At 49.9% G+C, this 20,499-nt stretch overlaps 1 protein-coding gene across 6 annotated transcripts; it reads left to right on the forward strand.

The window, feature by feature from the left end:
• Positions 1-3,349: 3,349 nt before the first annotated feature.
• Positions 3,350-19,246, forward strand: LOC110550494 (galactoside alpha-(1,2)-fucosyltransferase 2). Of its 6 annotated transcripts, none has more exons than XR_009590477.1 (3): positions 3,350-3,470; positions 3,964-4,127; positions 4,894-5,464. XR_009590477.1 is itself a non-coding variant. In XM_021640406.2 (2 exons), exon 2 carries the CDS (start codon positions 15,762-15,764, stop codon positions 16,785-16,787), a length of 1,026 nt encoding a protein of 341 aa, XP_021496081.1. In that variant the 5' UTR covers positions 3,362-3,470; positions 15,760-15,761; the 3' UTR covers positions 16,788-19,246. The 6 variants fall into 6 exon arrangements, 2 of the variants coding, with proteins under 2 accessions (XP_021496081.1, XP_060235049.1); XR_009590483.1 differs by having other exon boundaries at positions 4,947-5,464; XR_009590478.1 differs by lacking the exon at positions 3,964-4,127 and having other exon boundaries at positions 3,362-3,470.
• Positions 19,247-20,499: the final 1,253 nt, after the last annotated feature.

The raw sequence follows: 20,499 nt of genomic DNA on the forward strand, positions 1-20,499 counted from the left end.
TTCCCTCCCAGAGGGAAGGGTGTTGCTTTTGACCATGGTGTTTTCACAGTAATAGAAACTGTAACTAAGACACTGTTGTTGGTATAATGTTTTGCTGTTTTTGTTTTTTGTTTGTTTGTTTTTTTAATGTATACACCTTACCCTTGTTCATTCAAATACTGATTTTCTCCCCCACCCCATCCCAACTCTCTGGTTTTAATCCGGATATTGCATTGTGATACTCATTCTAAGCATCCTGTGTCAACTCTTGTGTAAACAGGACAAAATAAAGCAACTAGACACAATGTTGATCAGGGAGGAGCCAGAGGACAGGAAAAAGGGGAGGAGCCAGAAGGCTGGAGAGGAGTGGGAGGAGAAGGAGGAGGAGGGGAGAGAGGAGAGCTAGGAGAGCTGAGCTGGAGGGAGAGATCTTGGAGGATGTGGAGCATGAACCAGACCTAAGATTTCACAAAAAGCAAATATAATGTGGGAAATCTAAATGAAAATCTAAACTAAACTAAACTAAAATCTAAAACTTAAATCTAAACTGAGGGCTTAGAGGTTTAGGAGGGGGTAAATATTGCCCAGCATTGTGTTCTAGGTTAACTAAAAACCCAGTCTCTGTGTGGTGATTTGGTTATACAGCTGTTTAAGATTAACAGCAGCATTGCAGCATTACTAGAAGATAAACCAATAGTAAATATTAATCACCGCTTACAACACACTGTCCTTTTTTTTTTTTTTTTTTTTTTGAGATATGGTCTCTCACTGGGTCCTGGGGTTATCTGGTGGTTAGGCTAAGCTGGCTGGCCAGTGAGAATCTTCCTCTTTCTGCCTCCCCAGCATAGGACCACAGGCACATACTACCATGCCCGTTTTTTATGTGGATGCTGAGGACTGAGCTCTGCTCTCCATGTGTGTGCAGCAAACTCTTGGGGTGTCTGGCTGCTCCTGAGTCTGTGCTCACAGGCATGAAGCGCTCATTATGCCTTGGTAGACAGAAAATTTAAAAATAAGTAAAGAAAGGAAGCACCAGCTGGGGGGCTGTAACTCCACAGTAAAACAACTGACCACAGGAATGGTGCCAGAGTCAAACCCTTCTAGCCAATAATACAATTACAAGTAATAACACACATTGTTGTGAATTTGGCGTCTTGCCAGCCTGGCTTTTGGTGACTGGCTGGCAGCGCTTGTGCCGCCGCCCACGGCAGTCGGGTGCAGCGCATCCCGGTGTGGTGCCCTAAGTGCATAGCAACTCCCTCCCCCTGTAAAAGCTCTCTCTTGTGTCCTCTCTGTCACTATCTCCCTCTCATGTCCCCACTGAGTTGGCCTTTCACCCTTCCCTCCCTGCCCTGCACTGGATCGGTTGCCTGGTGTAATCTCTTATCAGTATACCTTGGCCCCAGATCATCCACAGGTGCCCTTTCTCCATCTGATCTTAATGGTGACACGCCTTGACACGCCTTGAATGCCAGCATTCAGAAGGCAGAGGCAGAAGGATCTCTGTGAGTTTGAGGCTAGCCTGGTCTACAGACATAATGTCCAGCACAGCCAGGACAATGAAGAAAGACAGTGTCTCAAAACAAACAAACAAAACAAATAATAACAATAAATGGAAGTGAGAAACGCTGCTGTTTGCGTAGCATTTTCCAAGCCCCAGCTTGCCTGGCCCCACATGGCTGTGTGGCTCTAGGCAAGTTGCTTTCCCTCTCTGTGCTTGGTCTCCCCTGTGCACAGAGAGCTATTAAGAGTGCATACTATAAGGGGTGGCGGTGCACACCTTTCATCTTAGCACTCGAGAGGCAGAAACAGGCAGATTTTTGAGTTTGAAGCCAGCCAGGGTTACCTAAGTTCCAGGCAAACCAGGGCTACATAGTAACCTCCTGTTTTAAAACCAGAGTGTCAGCTGTAGGGGCCAAGTGTGTGGTGCGCCAGGCCTTCCTTGGTTCAATCTCCCCCACATCAAAAAGAGAAGGAAAAAAAGAATTTTTGTATACTCTTGGCTCTCAGGATGGTTCATTTGGTGAAGCCCTTGCTGAGAAAGCTCAAGGACCAGTGTTTAATCCCAAAACCCAAGTAAAATCCAGGGGTGGGGGTAGGGGATGCCTCAGTCCACAATGAACTTGCCACACGAGGGTGAGGACCAGGCTTGATTCCCAGAAACCACGTGAGAGCGTTAGCTGTGGCGACACACACTTGTAATCCAGTGCAGGAATGGAGAGGCGGGAGGTGCCTATCAGCATCTCAAAAAACGGGATAGCAGGACATGGTGGCACATACCTATATCCCAGGACACAGGCGTCAGAGGCAGGAAGATGTATCAGGTTCAAGGCCAGCCTGGTCTACAGTGAGTTCCAGGCTAGCCAGCACTACAAGGAAAACCTTATTTCACAAACTTAAAACAAACAAACATTCAAACCGGGGGCTGGAGAGATGGCTCAGCAGCCAAGATCACTTGCCCTTGTGGGCAGAACCCCCACTGGACAGCTCCCGACCATCTGTGACTGCAGCTTCAGGAGCTCTGACACCCACTTCTGGCCTCCGTGGAAACTGAACGCATAAGCACATACACACAAGAAAACACACATAAATAAAAATAAAATCTTTCTTTTTTTTTTTTTTTAAGCATCAAAACTGAAGGACTAGAGAGTTGGCACAGTGGGAAAAGCAAGAGATGCTGCAATTGTGAGGCCCTGAGTTCAGTCCCCCGCACATGCCCAAGAGATGGTGAAGAACTTACTGCTCAAGTTGCCAGACGACCCGAGTGGGATTCCAAAACCTCACAGAAAAAGTCCGACACAGACACGCCTGATGTGTAGATCTGTAACACCAGCACTCCTACCCTGAGAAGGGAGGCAGAGAGCAGAACCATGCAAACGCTCTCAAGCCTGGACCAGCATGGCAGGAACAGGGGAGACCCTGACCAAACGTGAGAAGGGCTTCTAAAAGCAGTCCTCAGAACTCCACGTGTGTACCTGTTCTCGCTCTCATACACACAAATACTTTATTTCCTTTTTAAGTTCAAAATCACCTTCTGCTAACAGGGTCGTTAGCCATCTGCATACACGCACACACACACACACACACTCACACACACACACACGCACACACACATGCACACACACGCGCACACACGCACACACACACACACAACCATGACGTGTCTACGTTGAGTGAGGTCGGCAGCCGAGGGTCTTAGGAATTAGGGGCATTTCAGGGGACGACGGCACAGCTGGACGCTGCCAACTCAGACTGCTCCTCCTGGCGGGCACCTGAGAAGAAGCCAACCTTTGTCATGCCTCCCTCAAGAGCAGCCACACTGGTTCTAGGATGTCAGCAGGTACACCCTGGGCGGAGTTTATATCCAGGGCTGTGATTAGGCTCAGGAGGCTTCCTCTGCCCTGAGTGAGGAGCCAGGCTGGAAGGAACATTGAACCACCTGCCTTCAGAGCCACCTTGTCATCCATTTCTCTGCTCCACAGCCAAATGAGGTGAGCACAGGTGAGGGGGTTGGGGCAGGTCTCCTGTGCCCTCAACAAACTCTAGGGATCCAGAAACTTAGACACATTGGTCTCTGATCCCACCCCAGGGCTCTCTGGGAGGAGATGCCATTGCTGGCAAGTAGGACCCAGACCCTGGCTACCCCAGACCCTGGCTACCGCAGACCTGGCTTCCCATCCTGTGTCCCAGCCTCAAGCCCCCCTGGTTCCTTCAGCCCCTGAGTCCTCCAGTTTTCAGACCTGGGTTATTCCTGAGTGGGGTGCCCCAGCTCCAGGTTCACAGCCCTGTGTTCCCCCAGAACCCCCATAGCCTGACTTCCTGCACCCCACCTGCCATCCTACCCCGCTGCTTGCGGTCTTAGCCCCCATCGCCCTTTTCCCCCTCAGATCCTTAGCCCTCTCCTTCCTGCTGATTCCAGCAGAAGTAGATGCAAGGCAGAGTTGGGCTGAGTGTAACCGGATTTTCCTGTTACTGTTCCCGTAGCTTCCACATCAGCCTCAGAAACCTGCAGTTGCCCCTGCCCTGATGGAGGTGTGGACCCCAGATCAGGCCATCGCAGCATGCTCCCTCCCTCTGTTTGAGATTTCATTGTGGCAGCTACCCTGAGAGTCATAATGCCAATATTTCTCGGCACAGGAACAAAAGAGGTGAAGGCAGCGCCAATGACAGGAAGGGTACTGATGGGGTGGGGCCAGGCACAAGGCTGGCTCCTGTCTGTGGGCTGATATGTAACGGCTGCTGGGGCTAGGACACTCTCTGGATGGAAGAGGCAAATGGAGGAGGCTGAGCCAAAGGAGAGAAGGTAGAAAGAGGGAGAGAGGGAAGGAAGGAGAGGTCCTCCCCTTGTTTCTAGAGAGCTGGAAAGGGTTCCTTCTTCTGGCATATCACCCCTCCAAGGGAAGATTGTAGGAGACCCAGATAGAGGAAGGAACAAACCTGAACTTGCTTCGTTGCTTTTTTTTTTTTTTTTTTTTCTTTAAACACTGCCCCCACCCCCACACACACATCCCAGGTGTTGAAACAGCCATAGAAACCAAGGCTGGGTCTGTGGTGATCTTTCTGACCACAGAGAATGAAGGGAGAGTCTAGGCTCCTCCCCTTGCCAGCTGCAGCCTCCAAACTGCTACTCTTCAGTCTCCTGCGGCCTTAATCTTCCCAAACTCACTCAAGCTCCTCACTGAGCTCTTGGTTCATGGCTTCTGAGAGTCTCAGCTCCCTTTCCTATAATCTAGTTTGACGTCACCCTGAGGTAGCTGCGCAGGACTGCATGAACACGAGTCTGAGAAACCTGAGCAGCTATAGCTGGTTCCAGTCCGCACAGTGCTCCCACAGTGCTGCAGACTCAAGCAGAGAGGTCAAGGCCACACAACTCTGGCCACAACCCACAGTTTTGTTCGCTTGTTTGTTCTCTAGACTGGGTTTCTCTGTGTAGCCCTGGCTGACCTGGAACTCACTCTGTGGACCAGGCTAGCCAGGAGCTCAGAGATCCACCTGCCGCTGCCTCCTGAGTGCTGGGATTACAAGCGTGTGCCTCCACTCTGGGCCCGGAAGCTGGCTGTGAGATCTCCCAGCAGATGCCAGGCCTTTTCTGACCTGCAGCCTCTACACCATCACGTCTCTTCCTGAGGAATGGGAACCAAACCTCCAGGCAGCCTGAAAACATTATTCCAAAACATCCAACTTTCCATTTTCTCTCACAAGCAGCCTGATTGTACTTCTGTTTGCAGTCGGAGATTCAGAGCCCTCAGATTAAAAGCCCAGAGCTAACAGGTTTGATTGCAAAGTGTGTTTTTTCAGTATTTTCCCATCAATAGAACTGACGCCAAGATGAAACTAGTGGAGCAGGCCTGACGTTCCAGATACTGTGGAGGCCAAAAAAGGAAGGGCAAAAAGTTCAAGGCCAGACTAGGTATCAGAATGAATTCAGCCTGGGAAACGTTGTAAGACTTTGTCTCAAAAGTGAATAAAGTGAGGTATAGTGGAAGTTTTGGTGTCTTTATAAACTCCGTTATGTTATATAATCAGGTTTTGGTTTTAATCCCAAGTGAGGGATATGGAACGGCCTTACTTTGTCCATAGCTGATAATTGCCTCCTTCGGGGTGTGGTCTTTGCCAACTGGCAACGGCCTTGTTCGGCCTTAGTTTGTCCATAGCTGATAATTGCCTCCTCCGGGGTGTGGTCTTTGTCAACTGGTAATGGCCTCGTGCCACACAGAGAGGGGTGCGGTCTTTGGTCGGTTGCAGAGTGGAATTCTGAGGACTCTTGAGAGGGTGTGAGAGCCAGTGAGGGAAGGCAAGGGCTCTGAGGAAACGGACGGAGGAGAAAGAAGGCTGTTCGTTCTGCTGCTGCTAGATTGCTAGATATCCTGACGACTGAGATAGGTATTTTCCCAAAGACCAGACGACCCTAACCAGCCGGAACTAAGTCTAAAGAGCTCTCTGTCCCCTTTCCCTTCTCACCTCCTTTCTTTCCTGGGGGGTTGAAAGGGAGGTAGAAGCTTAAGGAACCCCAAACAGAGTAGAGTTTAAAAAACTAGCGCCTACAGTGAGGACATGACGGCTCCAAGGTGAGGTTAAGCAGGTTTTTACTGTGGGTATGAGAGAGAGGCTTAGCTGTCCCGCAGGTGTCTGCAAGAGTTCAGACCAGCGAAAGGAAGACAGGGAGCAGTGGCCTTGGCCATGAGAGGAGAGGGCTGGAGGAGAGAGAGGGAGACGGAGAGTGAACATCAAGAAGACCAAGATAGGAAGACAAAAGAGGACTGTGATAAGCGGGGGAGGCATTTAGACAAAAAGTGGCCTATGTGGGACCCCCCCTCAGGCTGCATCTAGGAAGCAGACCCAGCTGAGCGAGAAGAAGTGCACGGCTACCTCAAGGTATGACCGAGAAGGGAAATGAGGGGTAAAACAGCCACAAGCATTTGAAAGGGTACAGAATGAACCTGGTCAGGATGGGGGCAGGGGAGAGGGTGTGCACAGAGATACAGAAAAGAAATGGGAAAAGAAAGGGCAAAGGGACTGCTGAGCTTCAGACCAGAGCTGAGGGGCCTTTCTAACCAAAGCCTCCAGGCAGGTGTGGCTGGCAGGCATACCCTACCCTCTACTCTAAACTTTCCAGCCCAGGGTGGGGCTTCTCCTCTCCCAGAGGCTCTTCACTATATTGGTTCCCTTCTGTCTCTCTCTGCTTTCCTTTTCATCCATGTGCAGAGGCAAGAGCCAAGAGGATGTGCAGATAAAATGGCTGGGCTATACAGAAACCAGAGAAACTGGGAGGAGGGAAGGGAAGCTTAGGGGGTAGAGAGGTAAGGGTAGGGGTAGGGGTGGGGTGTGCTCACCAGGATGACTCTGTAGCAGGTACATACAACACTGAGAGCCAGGGTCCACTTTGATATGTCAGACAGACACCTCAGCCATTTATCCTGAGCTCCTTCGATACTTAACATTCCAGCCTTTTGTTGATGTTACAGGGCTACTTAACCTCCTCCATAACTACTTTCTGCTGAAACTGGGGAATTGCCATTATTATTGTTGGGGCCCAGGAAGGCTGGAATGATAAAGGACAAGAAGGGAGAGAGGAGTGGGGACAGGGGGATATCCGCTCTGCTCAATGTCCAGGGTCTGTGGGACCAACCCGGGCCTCGCAGGCCACTTTTGCTTTCCAGCGGTCTGGGGTGCTTGATGTGGGGGCTCAGGCCGGTGGGAAATTCCACCAGAAGCGTCTGTGATCGGCATGTGTGGAATAGTCTTTAGTTGACTGGAAACCTGCTGGGACTGACATAGACAAGAGACAGACGTTAAAGCTAAGGAGATTGTGAGAAATTTTTTATCTTGGGTGGTGTCCATTTGAAACTTCCAGGCCTGTGGTCCTTGTACTTGGGTGGCAGAGGCCTGAGACCAAGGAAAGGGGAAGTCCACACTCAGGGGAGGCGGTGGGGAAATGTTGGAGTACTTATCTGGAGTCCATTTGACCTGGGGCCGGTGGATACAAGTCGCGGCTTCCCGGAGCTTGCAATAATTTACGTTTACAGAAAGACATAAAAGTTTTAGAAGTATCAGCATGACCAAATTTTGTCATGTGTACTGAAGCCCGCGTTGGAGCAAAGGCAGTTGTCTCGTGCCTTGAGTCATAGTGAAAGCTTGGAGGCCCAAACCGTGATTCTGAGTTAAAAGCATGAACAGTCTTCCCTCTGTCCAGAGGAGTGGATAGATAGATTGACAGAGATGTCAGCATGATTGAGAAGTACTATTACATCTATACTTAGAAGACAACGAAGGGAAATTCAAATTTTTGAGCTTATGCTTATAATAGTAGCACTACTTTATCAGTTTATCAGACTAGATAAGAGCTTATCAGATCTTCATTGATGAATGAACTTTTGAAGTCTTGGAATGACAGTGGCACAGTGAGGGAAGGAAAGAAATCTGAAACATTTTTTATTTCTTTGCACACCTTGAATCACTTTCTAAGCCCTTTACAACTTGCATTTATACGTCTTAAGACACTTTCTTAGAACCTCACAACTTATTTAAGCTTTAAACTTTTTTTTCTATCCAATAATTTACCATGAGACACAAGTGGTTGATTAACAAGAACAGTCTTTTGCAAAGCAAGTTCCTTTAAATAAAAGAATAGTTATAAAAAAAAAAAGTTGTATTGAAAAGTAAGTTTATCTTTCTCTCTCAGTGTGAAATCTGTTAACAAGGTAAAGTGAATCTGTGTCCAGTCTTTCTCAGCAGGAGACCTAGGAGCCCTAGAAAACTGAGACCTGATTGTTCGGAATTAAACGAGCTGACCAGGCAGCTGTAGCCTTGCTGGAGCTGGTATGCCGGCTGCTTGCTGTCAACAAAAAGGTGCTGTTGGTTGGTCAGTACCCTCAGAGATCTGAGAGGGACGAATTATAGCAAGAAGTACAATGCAAATGGCCTCTGTATCAGTCAGAAAGACAGAGACTCCCATGGAATGGATGGTTTTGTTTGGGGCAGAAGTAGTCAGTTTCCAGCTGCCACTCAGGTCGTTACGTCTTCAGTTGTCCTGTAGGACAGCATCGGCCTTGGGCTGCCAGAAGGTCTGGGAGACTTTCCTGTGGAGGAGGAACCTGGGAAAACTGACCTAGTTAGAAGGCAGGTGGCGGGGGCAGGGGGGGAGGGGGGTTTCAACCCAACAGTGTCCATAGTTTGGACAGAGCCTCAGCGGCCTGTCTATCCTAGGAAGCTTTTAAAATAGATAGATAGATAGATAGATAGATAGATAGATAGATAGATAGACAGATAGATAGATAGATAGATATGTATACAATGTTCTGTCTGCATGCCAGAAGAGGGCACCTGATTTCAGTATAGATAGTTGTGAGCCATCATGTGGGTGCTGGGAACTGAACTCATGACCTCTTGAAGAACAGCTAGTGCTCTTAACCTCTGAGCCATCTCTCCAGCCAATGGGAAGCTTTTTCACTAAACATATTAAATGCCATTTTCAGCAGATCTCTGGAGAGTTTGAGGACTATCTATTAAGATTAGCTGAATTAAACAAACTTTGTGTTCAGTTACTTGCTTTCGATTTAACCTTAAAAAACATATACAGGAGGCTAACTAAAGCTCGTCCCTGTGAATGAGCTACATTTGTAGCATGCCGACAAGCATAGTTCTGAGCACATTAACAAACCTGACCCTGTAGAAGGTGGCTGAGCATTAGCTTGCACGTCTTAATTATCATTAAGAGTTTAGAACAAATTAGTAGCTTTTATAAGATTAGGATTTTATAGCTTTATTCCTGTTAAAATTTAGCCTTAATTTTTTAATTAGTTAATTAATCAATTAATTAGGTTTTCAAGACATGGTTTCTCTGTATAGCTCTGCACTCTCTTTGTAGACCAAGCTGGTCTGGAACGTACAGAGATCCACCTGCCTCTGCCTCCCAAGTGCTGGGATTAAAGGTGTGTACCACCACCACCCAGCTTATTTATTTTTTTTATGATTTATTTCTTTTTATTTTATGTGCACTGGTGTTTTGCCTGAATGTATGTCTGTGTGAGGATGTCAGAACCACTGGAACTGGAGTTACAGACATAGAGCTGCCATGTGGGTTGCTGGGAATTGAACCCAGGTCCTCTGGAAGAGCAGTCAGTGCTCCTAACTGCTGAGCCATCTCTCCAGTTTTGAGCCTTAGATTTTAAGTTAAAGAGCCAGATGGTAGTGGTGATACCATTTATCCCAGCATTTACCATGCCCAATGAACGCACAATTTTGAGATAAGTTACAATTAAGAGATTTTTGTTTTGTTTCATTGTGTTGTGACAGGGTTCTCTGTGCAGCCTTGGCTGGGACTCACTCTGTAAACCAGGCTGGCCTGGCACTCAGAGATCACCTGCTTCTGCCCCCCAAGTACTGGGATTAAGGGTGTGCCTCACCACCACCCAGCTAGGTGAAAGTTTGTTTTTTTGGTTTTTTTTTTTTAAGTAGAAAGTAGAAAAAGCTTAGAGATAAGAGACCTTTGGAAAAATTAGATAAAAGAGATTTGGGGATTGTCTTAGTTAGGGGCTCTTTGGCCCCAACAAAACACCATAACCAAAAGCAAGTCAGGAAGAAAAATGTTTACTGGGCTTACACTTGTAGGTTGCTGCTCATCTCTGAAGGAAGTCAGGACAGGAACTCAAACAGGGCAGGGACCTGGAGGCAGGAGCTGATGCAGAGGCCGTGGAAGGGGGCTGCTGACTGGCTTGCTTCACGTGGCTGGCTTGATCACTAATCGAGAAAATGCCTTACAGCTGGATCTCAACTGAGGTTCCTTCCTCTCTCAAGACTCTAGCTGTGTCAAGACAATGCACAGAACCAGTCAGTAGAGGGATCACTTGTTTGCGCAGTGGCAGAGGTTGTTACTAAGAGAATTTAGAAATCAAGTGTGTCTTTTTGGCTCTTGAACTGGACTGAGGCCAACCCGTTTACAGTAAGATAGCGAGGCTTTACTAACCTCTCAGAGTCTGGGGAAGAAAGAGAAAGGCCGGCTTAAGGGAGCTGCAGGTCTTAGCAGGCCGCTCCCAGAGGGAGGTAGGGGAGTTCCAGGAGGGCGGATGGAGAGGCAGACTGGGAGAGGCCTTGGGAAAAGGGTGGTAAATGTCTTTAGTAGGAGATGCCCTCGTGGGTGTAACAGGTCAAAGAAATGTCCAGACAGCATCTGGAGGGCAGAGTAGGCTCCGAGGCCCAGAGAGGCGGAGAGATGCACGAGGAGGCATCGCAGGCTGCAGGAGCCTGAGAGGCCTGAGAGACACTGTGGAGTAGACAGGAGAGGCAAATGCTTAGAGCGGGAGGAAGAAGCCGCTGGAGAGCCGGACTCTAGAATTTGGAGCCAAACGTGGTGGGCCGGCAGGAGCCAGCAGAAACAAAGGACCCGCACATGCCTTAGGGGAGTCAAGTCGGAGGCTGGGTTTGGAGAGCTGGAGTCCCTTGGAAAGGAAGTCATGAATGCTGCTCCCCAGTTTGGTTTCAGCACCACATGAACAAAACATGAGGCTGTGATGGCCACAGGTACCGCTGAGGGAGAGAACAGCCAGAGGCCTCTGGGGGTGGGGGGTCCAGACTGAACCAGACCAGCAGTCTGAACTGGGCCATGAGAGGAGGGGAGGGAGAGAGCTGAGAGGCAGTAGAGAGGAAGGGAAGAGAAGAGAGGTCAAATGGAGGAAGAGAGGTCCAGGAGTGGAGCCAAGAACCAAGAGAGGCTGGATGTAGGGGTTAGAGGGGTTGAGGGTTAGGGTAGGTGTGGCAGCCAGGGTGACTCTGGAATAGGTCCCTGCAGTGCTGAGAGCCTGCCGACGCACTTTGATATGTTAAAAAGGACCTCAGTTAATAAATACACTAATTTAAAAAAAATATATAGAAAAGAAAAGGGACCTCAGTAAGGCATTTGTCCTGGGCTTCTTTGAGACATAACACCAGGGATACTGCTTATAGCCACACACAGACACAGAGAAACACACACAGACACACACAACCACTAAGTAGCAAACACTATGGTGTGCACTTGACAAGCCTGGAGACCAAAAGCAATGCATGGCTCCTCACATCCTCAGGACTGCTGGAGGCTCCAGGGAGACGCCATCTTGACCTGCCGTGGAGCTTGAGAGTCTCCCTCAGGATCCATCCTTATGCCTGAGAGGCTGGAGCTGGACTTCTGGCCAAGGTGCTTAGATTGCGAATGTCAATATACTAAAGCAATAACTTTTATTATCCTAACTACCTTCTTGCTCACAAGGATGAAGCGAGCCATGGCTGCAGGGTCATCTAGAAAAGAGAAGCTGGGGGAAGGCAAGCCCGGGAGCCTGAGGAGTTTAGGGTGAGGGGGCTGAGTGAGAAGGGCTGAGAAGAGGCACAGGTCCTGTGTGAGTCTGGAGCCAGGATGTGCTTGGGTTTGCACACCATGCGTAGCCATCTGTCCCTTCCGACGTTGGTCAGGAACGGCTCCTTTGGTAGAGGGAAAAGGGGGCACCAGAATTTGGGGGAATGGACAAAAGGCAGAAGTAATTGGACCGGAAGTGTGGATTCAGTCTGTTGTCGCCAGCCTGTAATCCCAGCACTTGGGAACTAGTTCTACAGCAAACTAGTCTGGGCTGTAGCAGGAATTCAGGGTCAGCCCAGGCAATTCAGACCATCCCAAAGTTAAAACAACAAAGAAGGCTCTGGCAGGGCTCTGGCTGGAGGGCTCCGGTGAGGGTGGGGAGTGGCTCAGCAGTGAAACTGGGAGCCCTGAGTTCTAGCTTCAGCACTGTGGAAGAAAAAAAGGAAAAAGAAAAAACAAACCTGCAAGGAGAGGGAGTAGGTAGGGTGAAGCCATCGCTCCATGTCCCCTCCACCCCTGCTCTGTCCTTACCTTCTGTGACTTGTCTCTGATCAGCCTCTTTCTTGCCTGTGTGTGTTTTATTGAGACAAAGATTCACACTGTGGCCCAGGCTTGTGTGTAGCTTGTGTGATCCTCCTGCCTCAGCTTTCCAAGTGCTAGGATTACAGACCCTGTCTGATAAAAGCAAAAATAAAGAAATAAATAACCTCTTGTGTATAGCTGAGCTGGGAAGTTGACAGAGCCGAGCAACGCCTTCCAGTAAAGTCAGAGGGGACTTGAGAGGCTTACCCAATTGGAGATGACCCAGTGGCCCCACACTCCAGACTCATGCAGTTCATACCCAGGCACTGAGTCAACAGGCCTGAAATTGTCTGTGATGTGATCTGTGCGTGTGCGTGCTTATGCATGCACAAATGCCTGTACATGCACTTATCTGTGGAGGTCAGAGGTCAGAATGACTGTCTTCAATGTCAGGTGTCTTTTACTAAATCCAAAGTTCGGGAACTGGGTCTCGATGGCTGGCTGGTGGGCTGTGCTCTGTTTTGACCCAGAGTCCAGTGCTCCTGTTACAGACTCCCAATGCCGGGCTTCTGCATGGTGCTGGGGCTGAGGGCCTCAGGTTTTGGCCCAGGTGCTTTCCCCACTGAGCCGTTTGCTCCGGTCTTATTTTTACTTATTTTTATTTATGTGCACAAGTCTGTGCCTGCTTAAGTTCTTACAGTGCCACATTCGTGTAGGTGCCCATGGCAGACAGAGGGTGTCAGATTTCTGAAACTAGAGTTACAGGTGTTCATGAGCCACCTGATGTGGTTGCTGAGACCTTTGCAAGAGCAGCCAGAGCTCTGCACCACTGAACCAGCTCTACCTTTTTTTTTTTTTGAGACAGGGCTCTCTCACTGAGCCTATAGCTCATTGCATAGTCTAGACTGGCCAGAAGTCCCCCAGTATCTTCCTGTCCCGCATCAGCTGCTGGGGTACAGAAACAGGTTGCACTGTGGTCACAGACACGTGTGCTACCAAGCTGCTGTGTGAGTGCCCGAGATTCCAGTGCCTGCTCCCGAGTGCTTTAGCCACTGAGTCATCTGCCCTGTCCCGAATTCTTTATTTTGAGGAAGCTCACACAGCTCAGGCTAGCTTCAAACTCAAGCAATGGTACTGCCTTCAGCCCCCTGAGCCGTGAGATGGTGGAGAAGCGCCTTCACGCCCTGCCTGAAGAGTGTTTCGGCCTGCAGTGCTATGCTAACAGATCTGAGTTGACTCAGTAACTATACCTGTGTGACGCTGCAGCCTGTAAGCTTTGATCAGTTTACAAGTAGCTTGATTTAATGCCAATATCCTCTTGACTCAGAGTCATCAGGCCTAAGCCTGTGGTCAGGACTGTGGGCCTCGGGCCAAGGCAGCCAGAAACCTTTCCTGGAGCTACACAAAGCCTCCTTTGAGGGCTCTCATTGCGGAGCATACTCTGTGCTCCTGACCACCTGACCACAGGGTGGTGAGGCTTCTAAAGAACCTGGGGACCCTGAAGGCCTCCAGGCTTCTCTTTCCTGGCACTCAGGTCTGGATTGTCTTTAGTTACTGGTCACATCTGGACTTTGCCTAACTAAAGCTTAGTGTGTAAGCTGGTTACACCCTGGCTGCAGATGTCAAAGTTCATCAGCCTCTGGACCAATAGTTCTCAGCCTGTGGGTGTCAACCCCTTTGCGGTAGAACGACCCATTCATGGGGTCTCCTAAGACGACCAAAAACACAGATATTTACAATAGAATTCATAATAGAAAAATTAGTTATGAAGTAGCCTCAAAGATGATTCTATGGTTGGCAGTCCCCACAACAGGAGCAGTATTAAAGAATCGCAGCACTGGGGAGGCCGAGAGCCGCCGGACTGGACAGCGCCTTCGGTGGACAGATGCCCCTGAACCCTGGGATGGAGGTGCCTGACAGTGTCGGAGTCCAGTCAAGTCCCACTTAGTTTCTTGGTTTGTCTTAGAGCGTTTTGTTTGTTTTCGGTGTTTTGTTCTGAGACAGGTTCTTATTACGTAGACGAGGCTGGCCTCAAACTCATGCAGATCGGCTTTCCTCCAGAGTGCTCAGGTTGAAGCCGTGCCACAGTATACAGCTCGGCTGTCTTAAGACTTGTGTGTGTGTGTACATGTGTGTTTGTGCAGTGCCTGCAAAGGCCCGTAGAGAACACTGACCTCCTTGAGCTGGAGTCACAGATAGGGTGCTGTGAGCTCCGCAATATGGGTGCTGGAAACTCCGCATCCCAAAGAGCCGCAAGCGCTTTTAGGCACCTCCCCAACCCCTGTTTCTTTTGTTTTGTCTTTGTTTGTTTGTTAAGACAGTTTCTCTGTGTAGCCCTGGCTATCCTGGAACTCACTTTGTAGACCAGGCTGGCCGCTGTTACTGCAGTGCTGGAATTAAAGGGTGTACCACCAGGCCTGGCTTTCTAATTTTTTATTACATTTTTTAATTTGTGTTTTGAGGGAGGTGGGGGGTGTGTGGAGGTCTGAGGACAGCTGTACTCTGTTCCCTCCTCCTGCCACGTGTGTCCTAGGGACCCAGTTCAGGTCACCAGGCTGGGCAGCAATGACCTTTACCCACTGAAGCATCCTGGTGCAACCCCACATCCCCCTTTGGTTCACTTGTGCATAGGCTCATCCTTTGTAGCCTTTGACTTGTTCCACAGAGGCCCAATTCACAACTGCTCTCTCTCCTGCTGAGCCACACCCTCAGGCCTGATTGGTGGGTTCTAGACACGTGCTCCACTCTGGAGCCACACCCTCAGTCCTCTCTTCACTTTTCCAGATTAAGACATCGCTAAATTGCCCAGGCTGGCCTTGAACTTACAGTCCTCCCCCTTTGGCCTGTAGCTCAGACGACAGGCTTTTACCACATGCCAAGCTGGAATTACTATCTCTATCAACCAGTGGAGAAAAGAAGAGAAATTCATGACAAAGTAGAAGATGCTCTGGGAGATTCTGAGGCCACAGGGAATGAGGCCCTACCACGGCCATGTACATTCAGGCCTTCAGCCTGGTGTGCTATAACTTAGCCTAAAATGTCTACATTTGCTAACCGTGGGCAACCTCAGCAAATGTTGCTAATTGTGCTGAATGAAAGGCCCCTTCCCCTTCCCATGTCCCCCATAATGTCCCTGATTCTCTTGCTTTTTTTTTTTTCCTTCTTCCTCATTTGAACACTTGAAGCACAAATTGGACATCAAACAAGCCATATTGGCTCACTCTGTCATTCCAACCCCGAAGCAGGAAGATTGGGCCACGCAGTTCCTGGCTAGACTGAGCTACCGAGGGAAATCCTGTCTCAAACAAACCCAAAAGGAAGCAAAACACAGCCAGAGCCACGGTCCAGACGATTAGCCAAAAGGGCACCAGTATTTACACACACGTGGCTATCAGCACACACCTAACCTGCCGTGCTTTCTTTCCTGGCAGCCATGGCCAGCGCCACGGTTCCTTTCTCCTTTCCTCTGACCCACTTTGTCATCTTTGTCTTCGTGATATCCACCATCATCCACCTCCAGCAGCGAATAGTGAAGCTCCGACCCCTGTCAGAGATTGAAATCCACACGCTCCCAGTGCCCTCCGGAGACCCGGCAAGCGCAGAGAGGCAGGGCATGTTCACCATCAATTCCATTGGCCGCCTGGGGAACCAGATGGGCGAGTACGCCACGCTGTTCGCCCTGGCCAGGATGAACGGGAAGCCCGCGTTCATCCCCGCCTCCATGCACAGCGCGCTGGCGCCCATCTTCAGGATCAGCCTCCCCGTGCTGCACGGCGACACCGCCGGGAGGATCCCCTGGCAGAACTACCACCTCAACGACTGGATGGAGGAGCGGTACCGCCACATCCCGGGGCGCTACGTGCGCCTCACCGGCTACCCGTGCTCCTGGACCTTCTACCACCACCTGCGCCCCGAGATCCTGCAGGAGTTCACCCTGCACGACCACGTGCGCGAGGAGGCCCAGGCCTTCCTGCGCCGCCTGCGGGTGAATGGGAGCCAGCCCAGCACCTTCGTGGGTGTCCACGTGCGCCGGGGAGACTACGTGCATGTCATGCCCAATGTGTGGAAGGGTGTGGTGGCTGACCGGGGCTACCTGGAGAAGGCCCTGGACAGGTTCCGGGCTCGCTATTCGGCTCCAGTCTTCGTGGTCACGAGCAACGGTATGGCCTGGTGCCGAGAGAACATCGACGCCTCCCGCGGAGATGTGGTGTTCGCGGGCAATGGTGTTGAGGGTTCGCCGGCCAAGGACTTCGCACTGCTCACCCAGTGCAACCACACCATCATGACTATTGGAACCTTCGGGATCTGGGCTGCCTACCTGGCAGGGGGTGACACCATCTACCTGGCCAACTACACCCTTCCCAATTCTCCCTTCCTCAAAATCTTTAAGCCCGAGGCAGCCTTCCTACCTGAGTGGGTGGGCATCCCGGCAGACCTGTCGCCACTCCTTAAGCACTAACGCCAGCCTGTCCTCCGTCCCCCTTCCAGGTCAAGGCAGGAGGAGCCACTGTAACATTCAAGGGCAGAGCCTTCTTGTAAGAAGTGTCCCTTGGGCTGCAAACAAGAGAAGCAGAAACATCTCCGGAAAACGTAGCCACACACTGGGCACCAGCAGCTCCAACCCATCACTGGTGACCCCAGTTCTGGATAACAACCAGCAGTGCCAACGCCGTTCTGTAGCACAGCTGTCTCCTGGTGCCAGAAGGCCCCACAGGCAGACAGCCGCTGCCAAGGCGGCAAGAAAAGGCTCATGGCTTTCTTTCCCTTTCAGGGGTGAGAAGAAGCCACGCTTGCCCACTTAGTGGCATCATCATGAAGTACCTGACACTGGGTACTTCACAAAGGTCCAGTGAGCGCCTCCCTGTGATGGCATTGCCAGGGTGGGGCAGCGTGTGACAGGCATCAGTCCTAGGAAGCCTGAGCAAAGAGGACGGGGCTGGCTCTTTCTGTAGCCGCCGACCTTCCTGAACTGACTGGAGCCTGCTGAGAACTGTTAGCCCCTCTGAAGGCTGTGCCTTTGATGACCTAGGAATGTCTCATAGTCTGTTAGGATTTTAGTTTTTAAATTATGGATCGTATGTGTGAGTGTGTGAAGGCAAGTACCTCAGAGGCGTTGGCTTCCTGGAGCTGGAGCCAACGGCAGCCAGGAATCCTTTCTTAACTGCTGAGCTGTGTCTCTAGTCTCCTTGGCTATGCCTCTCAAAGGCCTCACCATCACCACGCTGAGGACCCTTTTCAAGTCCGATGAAAGCCACACCGCTGCAAGCACTCCAGCTGGCTCCCTTGTCCCCTTGACAAGACTGCCCCACTAGGCAGCAAAGGGTCGAGGAGGAGGTGCTGGATTGGTTTCGCCTGTGATCCAAAGGAGTCCTTGTTCACTGTGCAGTTACCTGATCAAAAGGGAGGTGGGCGCTACAGTGAGCCCACAGTGCCGCCCCCCCACCGAGTTGCTCCTCGCTGGGACTCTGTCCACCAAGGGCTCCTTCGTCTTATTCAGTCCGTCTGAGGAGAACTCTGTGGGTGGAGCTCAGAGCAGCCACACATCCAACCCTGCTGTCCTGGCCTCCTGGAGACCCGTGGGACATCTCCAGTCCCAAGAGCCAGTCTGAGCTGCATGAGATTCCATCTCAGAAACAGAAAGAACATGGCAAAATCCAGGCTGGGCAGTGGTGGCACACACTTTTAATCCCAACACTCAGGAGGCAGAGGCAGGCGGATCTCTGAGTTTAAAGCCAGCCTGGTCTACAAAGCCAGTCCAGAACAGCCAGGACTACACAGAGAAACCCTGTCTCGGAAAAACAAAACAAACAAATATGCCTCTCCACAATTTCATTTTCTTTCTTTCTTTCTTGTCTTTTGAGACAAGGTCTTTACATAGCCCTTGCTGTCCTGAAATTCACAATGTAGACCAGGCTGGCCTCCAGGGTGATAGGCTCAAAGGCCTGTGCCAATCACACCCAGCCCAAATTTACATTCTTGAGAGTGATAAAACTGAGTTTGAGCCATTCCTCCATCACACATTTAATCCCAGCACTCCAGAGGCAGAAGCAGGCAAGTGGATCTTTGTGAGTTCTAGACTAACCTGGTAGAGGACAAAAATGCCTTGTGTACACAGATAAGCACTGGAGAAGCCAGAAACATTAAAGACACAGCTTGCCTCTTCAATGGAGTGAGGTGCAGATGCTCTTCCTAGAATGCCAGGAATGATGGAGTTTGGTTTTGGGGTTTTTTTTGTTTTTGTTTTTTGTTTTTCTTTTTGTTTTTTTGTTTTTTTTTTTTTGGTTGTTTTTGGTTTTTTGAGGCAGGGTTTCTCTGGGTAGCCTTGGCTCTCCTAGACTCACTCTGTAGAGCAGGCTGACCTCGAACTCAATAGAGATCCACCTGCTGGGATTACAGGTGTACCACATCCAGCGGAATGAAGTAGTTTTACAGTCTGGTGATTCTTTGCTGCCTGGTGAGATAGGCTTTGTCAGTATCTCTAGAATGTACTTATCCCAGACCCTTTCCTCCCTATGTAGCCCAGGGAATCTTGGGCATTGCTTTCAGACCATGAACCCATCCTTATGTGTGATGAAACTTATGTTTTATTACAGCCTAGACGTCTATATTATCTTGGGGCCAGGACAATCCTGACACCCACAAGTGCTGTTTACCTCAGTCATGCTCCTTAGATCTAAATCTTGGGCAGTTTTTGAGCCAACAGTACTAGTTCTTGTGAAAGAAGCCATGTGAACTGTGTAAAGAATGTTAATGTAGGTCTTAAATTGCTATGCCCTTGGGGCTGAGTTAGTAGCTGTCTGAACACTTTTTCCTACATTGTGCTGTGCTTGAATATGGCTAAAGGAAAGTGACCTGGGCAGACTCTAGACGTCCTGGTCCAGCACCGGTTACGATTAAATTTGCCTGAGCCAACTTTCATTCTGACCTCACCCTGATTGTTTGTTTGTTTGGTTGTTTGGTTGTTTGTTTTCTCTGCCTGCTGTAAAGCTTGCAGGGGATCACCACAGCCTGGTCTTCATGGTGAGTTCCAGGAGAGCCAGGGCTCTGGAGAGACCCTGTTTCAAAAACTCAAAAGAGAAAACCAAACAACAAAAAATGAATTAAAATTGACCACAGTGGTAGATGAACTGAGTGTATGGAAAACAAAGAATTTTTACCTATCAGTGGGTGGATCATGTGGAATGTGAATTCTCTCTCCAAATGCTGTCAACATAGACCAGCTCTGTGTCCACTGAAAATATTTTTGTTTTGTTTTGTTTTTCAAGACAGGGTTTCTCTGTGTAGTCCTGGCTGTTCTGGACTCACTCTGTAGACCAGGCTGGCCTTGAACTCACAGAGATCCACCTGCCTCTGCCTTCCCCAGTGCTGGGATTACAGATGTGTGCCACCGCTGGACCCATCCACTGATTTTTGACAGTCATACATAGCCAGAATCACATTTAAGATAAAGAAGGATTATGTGTAGTAGTCCATACATCTAATCTGAGCCCTCTAGAAGCTGAAGACTAGCAATGTCCAGTTTGAGGACAGCCTGGGCTACATAGGGGAGACTTGTCTTATGGGAGGGGAGGGAGGAAGGAAGAGAGAAGGAAGAAGGGAATGGAAGGAAAAGACACACCTTACTGACTGAAGATCAAGGCTGGCATGTGCACCCGGAGGCCGGAGAGGGACGAGAGTACGGACAGTTTGGGTAGCAGTGGTGGGGAGCACTCTGCTCCAGCCAGCACCCACACCAAACTTACACCAGCCTTCCAAAGCTCCACCTTCCAAAGAACTCCTTGGCCACCCAGCCCTACCTCTCCCAGACTTGTGCAGGGCCCCACAATACTCTCTATACAAGGCTGAGGTAGAGGGTGCCCTCTGGCTGAGGGTAGATGGTGACAATGGGCAGGAGATGTGAGTGAGGCTTGGTGAGAGATTAGTGTCCAGGGGCCCAAGACTACAGGACAAGGAAATAGAGGCAGCTGTGGCTGGGAAAGACTGGGAGAGGGAAGCAGCCAGAGGATGAATCAGAGATGGCAGAGGAGGGTGGAGGCTAACTGGAGGCCACAGAAAAGGACCTCAGAGGCCAGGGATAGCGCGAGACTGACATGGAAAACAAGGGGGCTGGAGAACAGCAGCTCTTATAGGCACTTTTGTAGTTCTTGGCACCCATGTCAGGCAGCTGACAA

The sequence above is a fragment of the Meriones unguiculatus genome, chromosome 1 (assembly GCF_030254825.1).
Source record: "Meriones unguiculatus strain TT.TT164.6M chromosome 1, Bangor_MerUng_6.1, whole genome shotgun sequence".
NCBI classification, from domain to species: Eukaryota; Metazoa; Chordata; class Mammalia; order Rodentia; family Muridae; genus Meriones; species Meriones unguiculatus.

What these genes read in the sequence shown, in the direction of transcription:
- LOC110550494 (XM_021640406.2), top strand. Translation starts at nt 15,762, where the DNA reads ATGGCCAGCGCCACGGTTCCTTTCTCCTTTCCTCTGACCCACTTTGTC.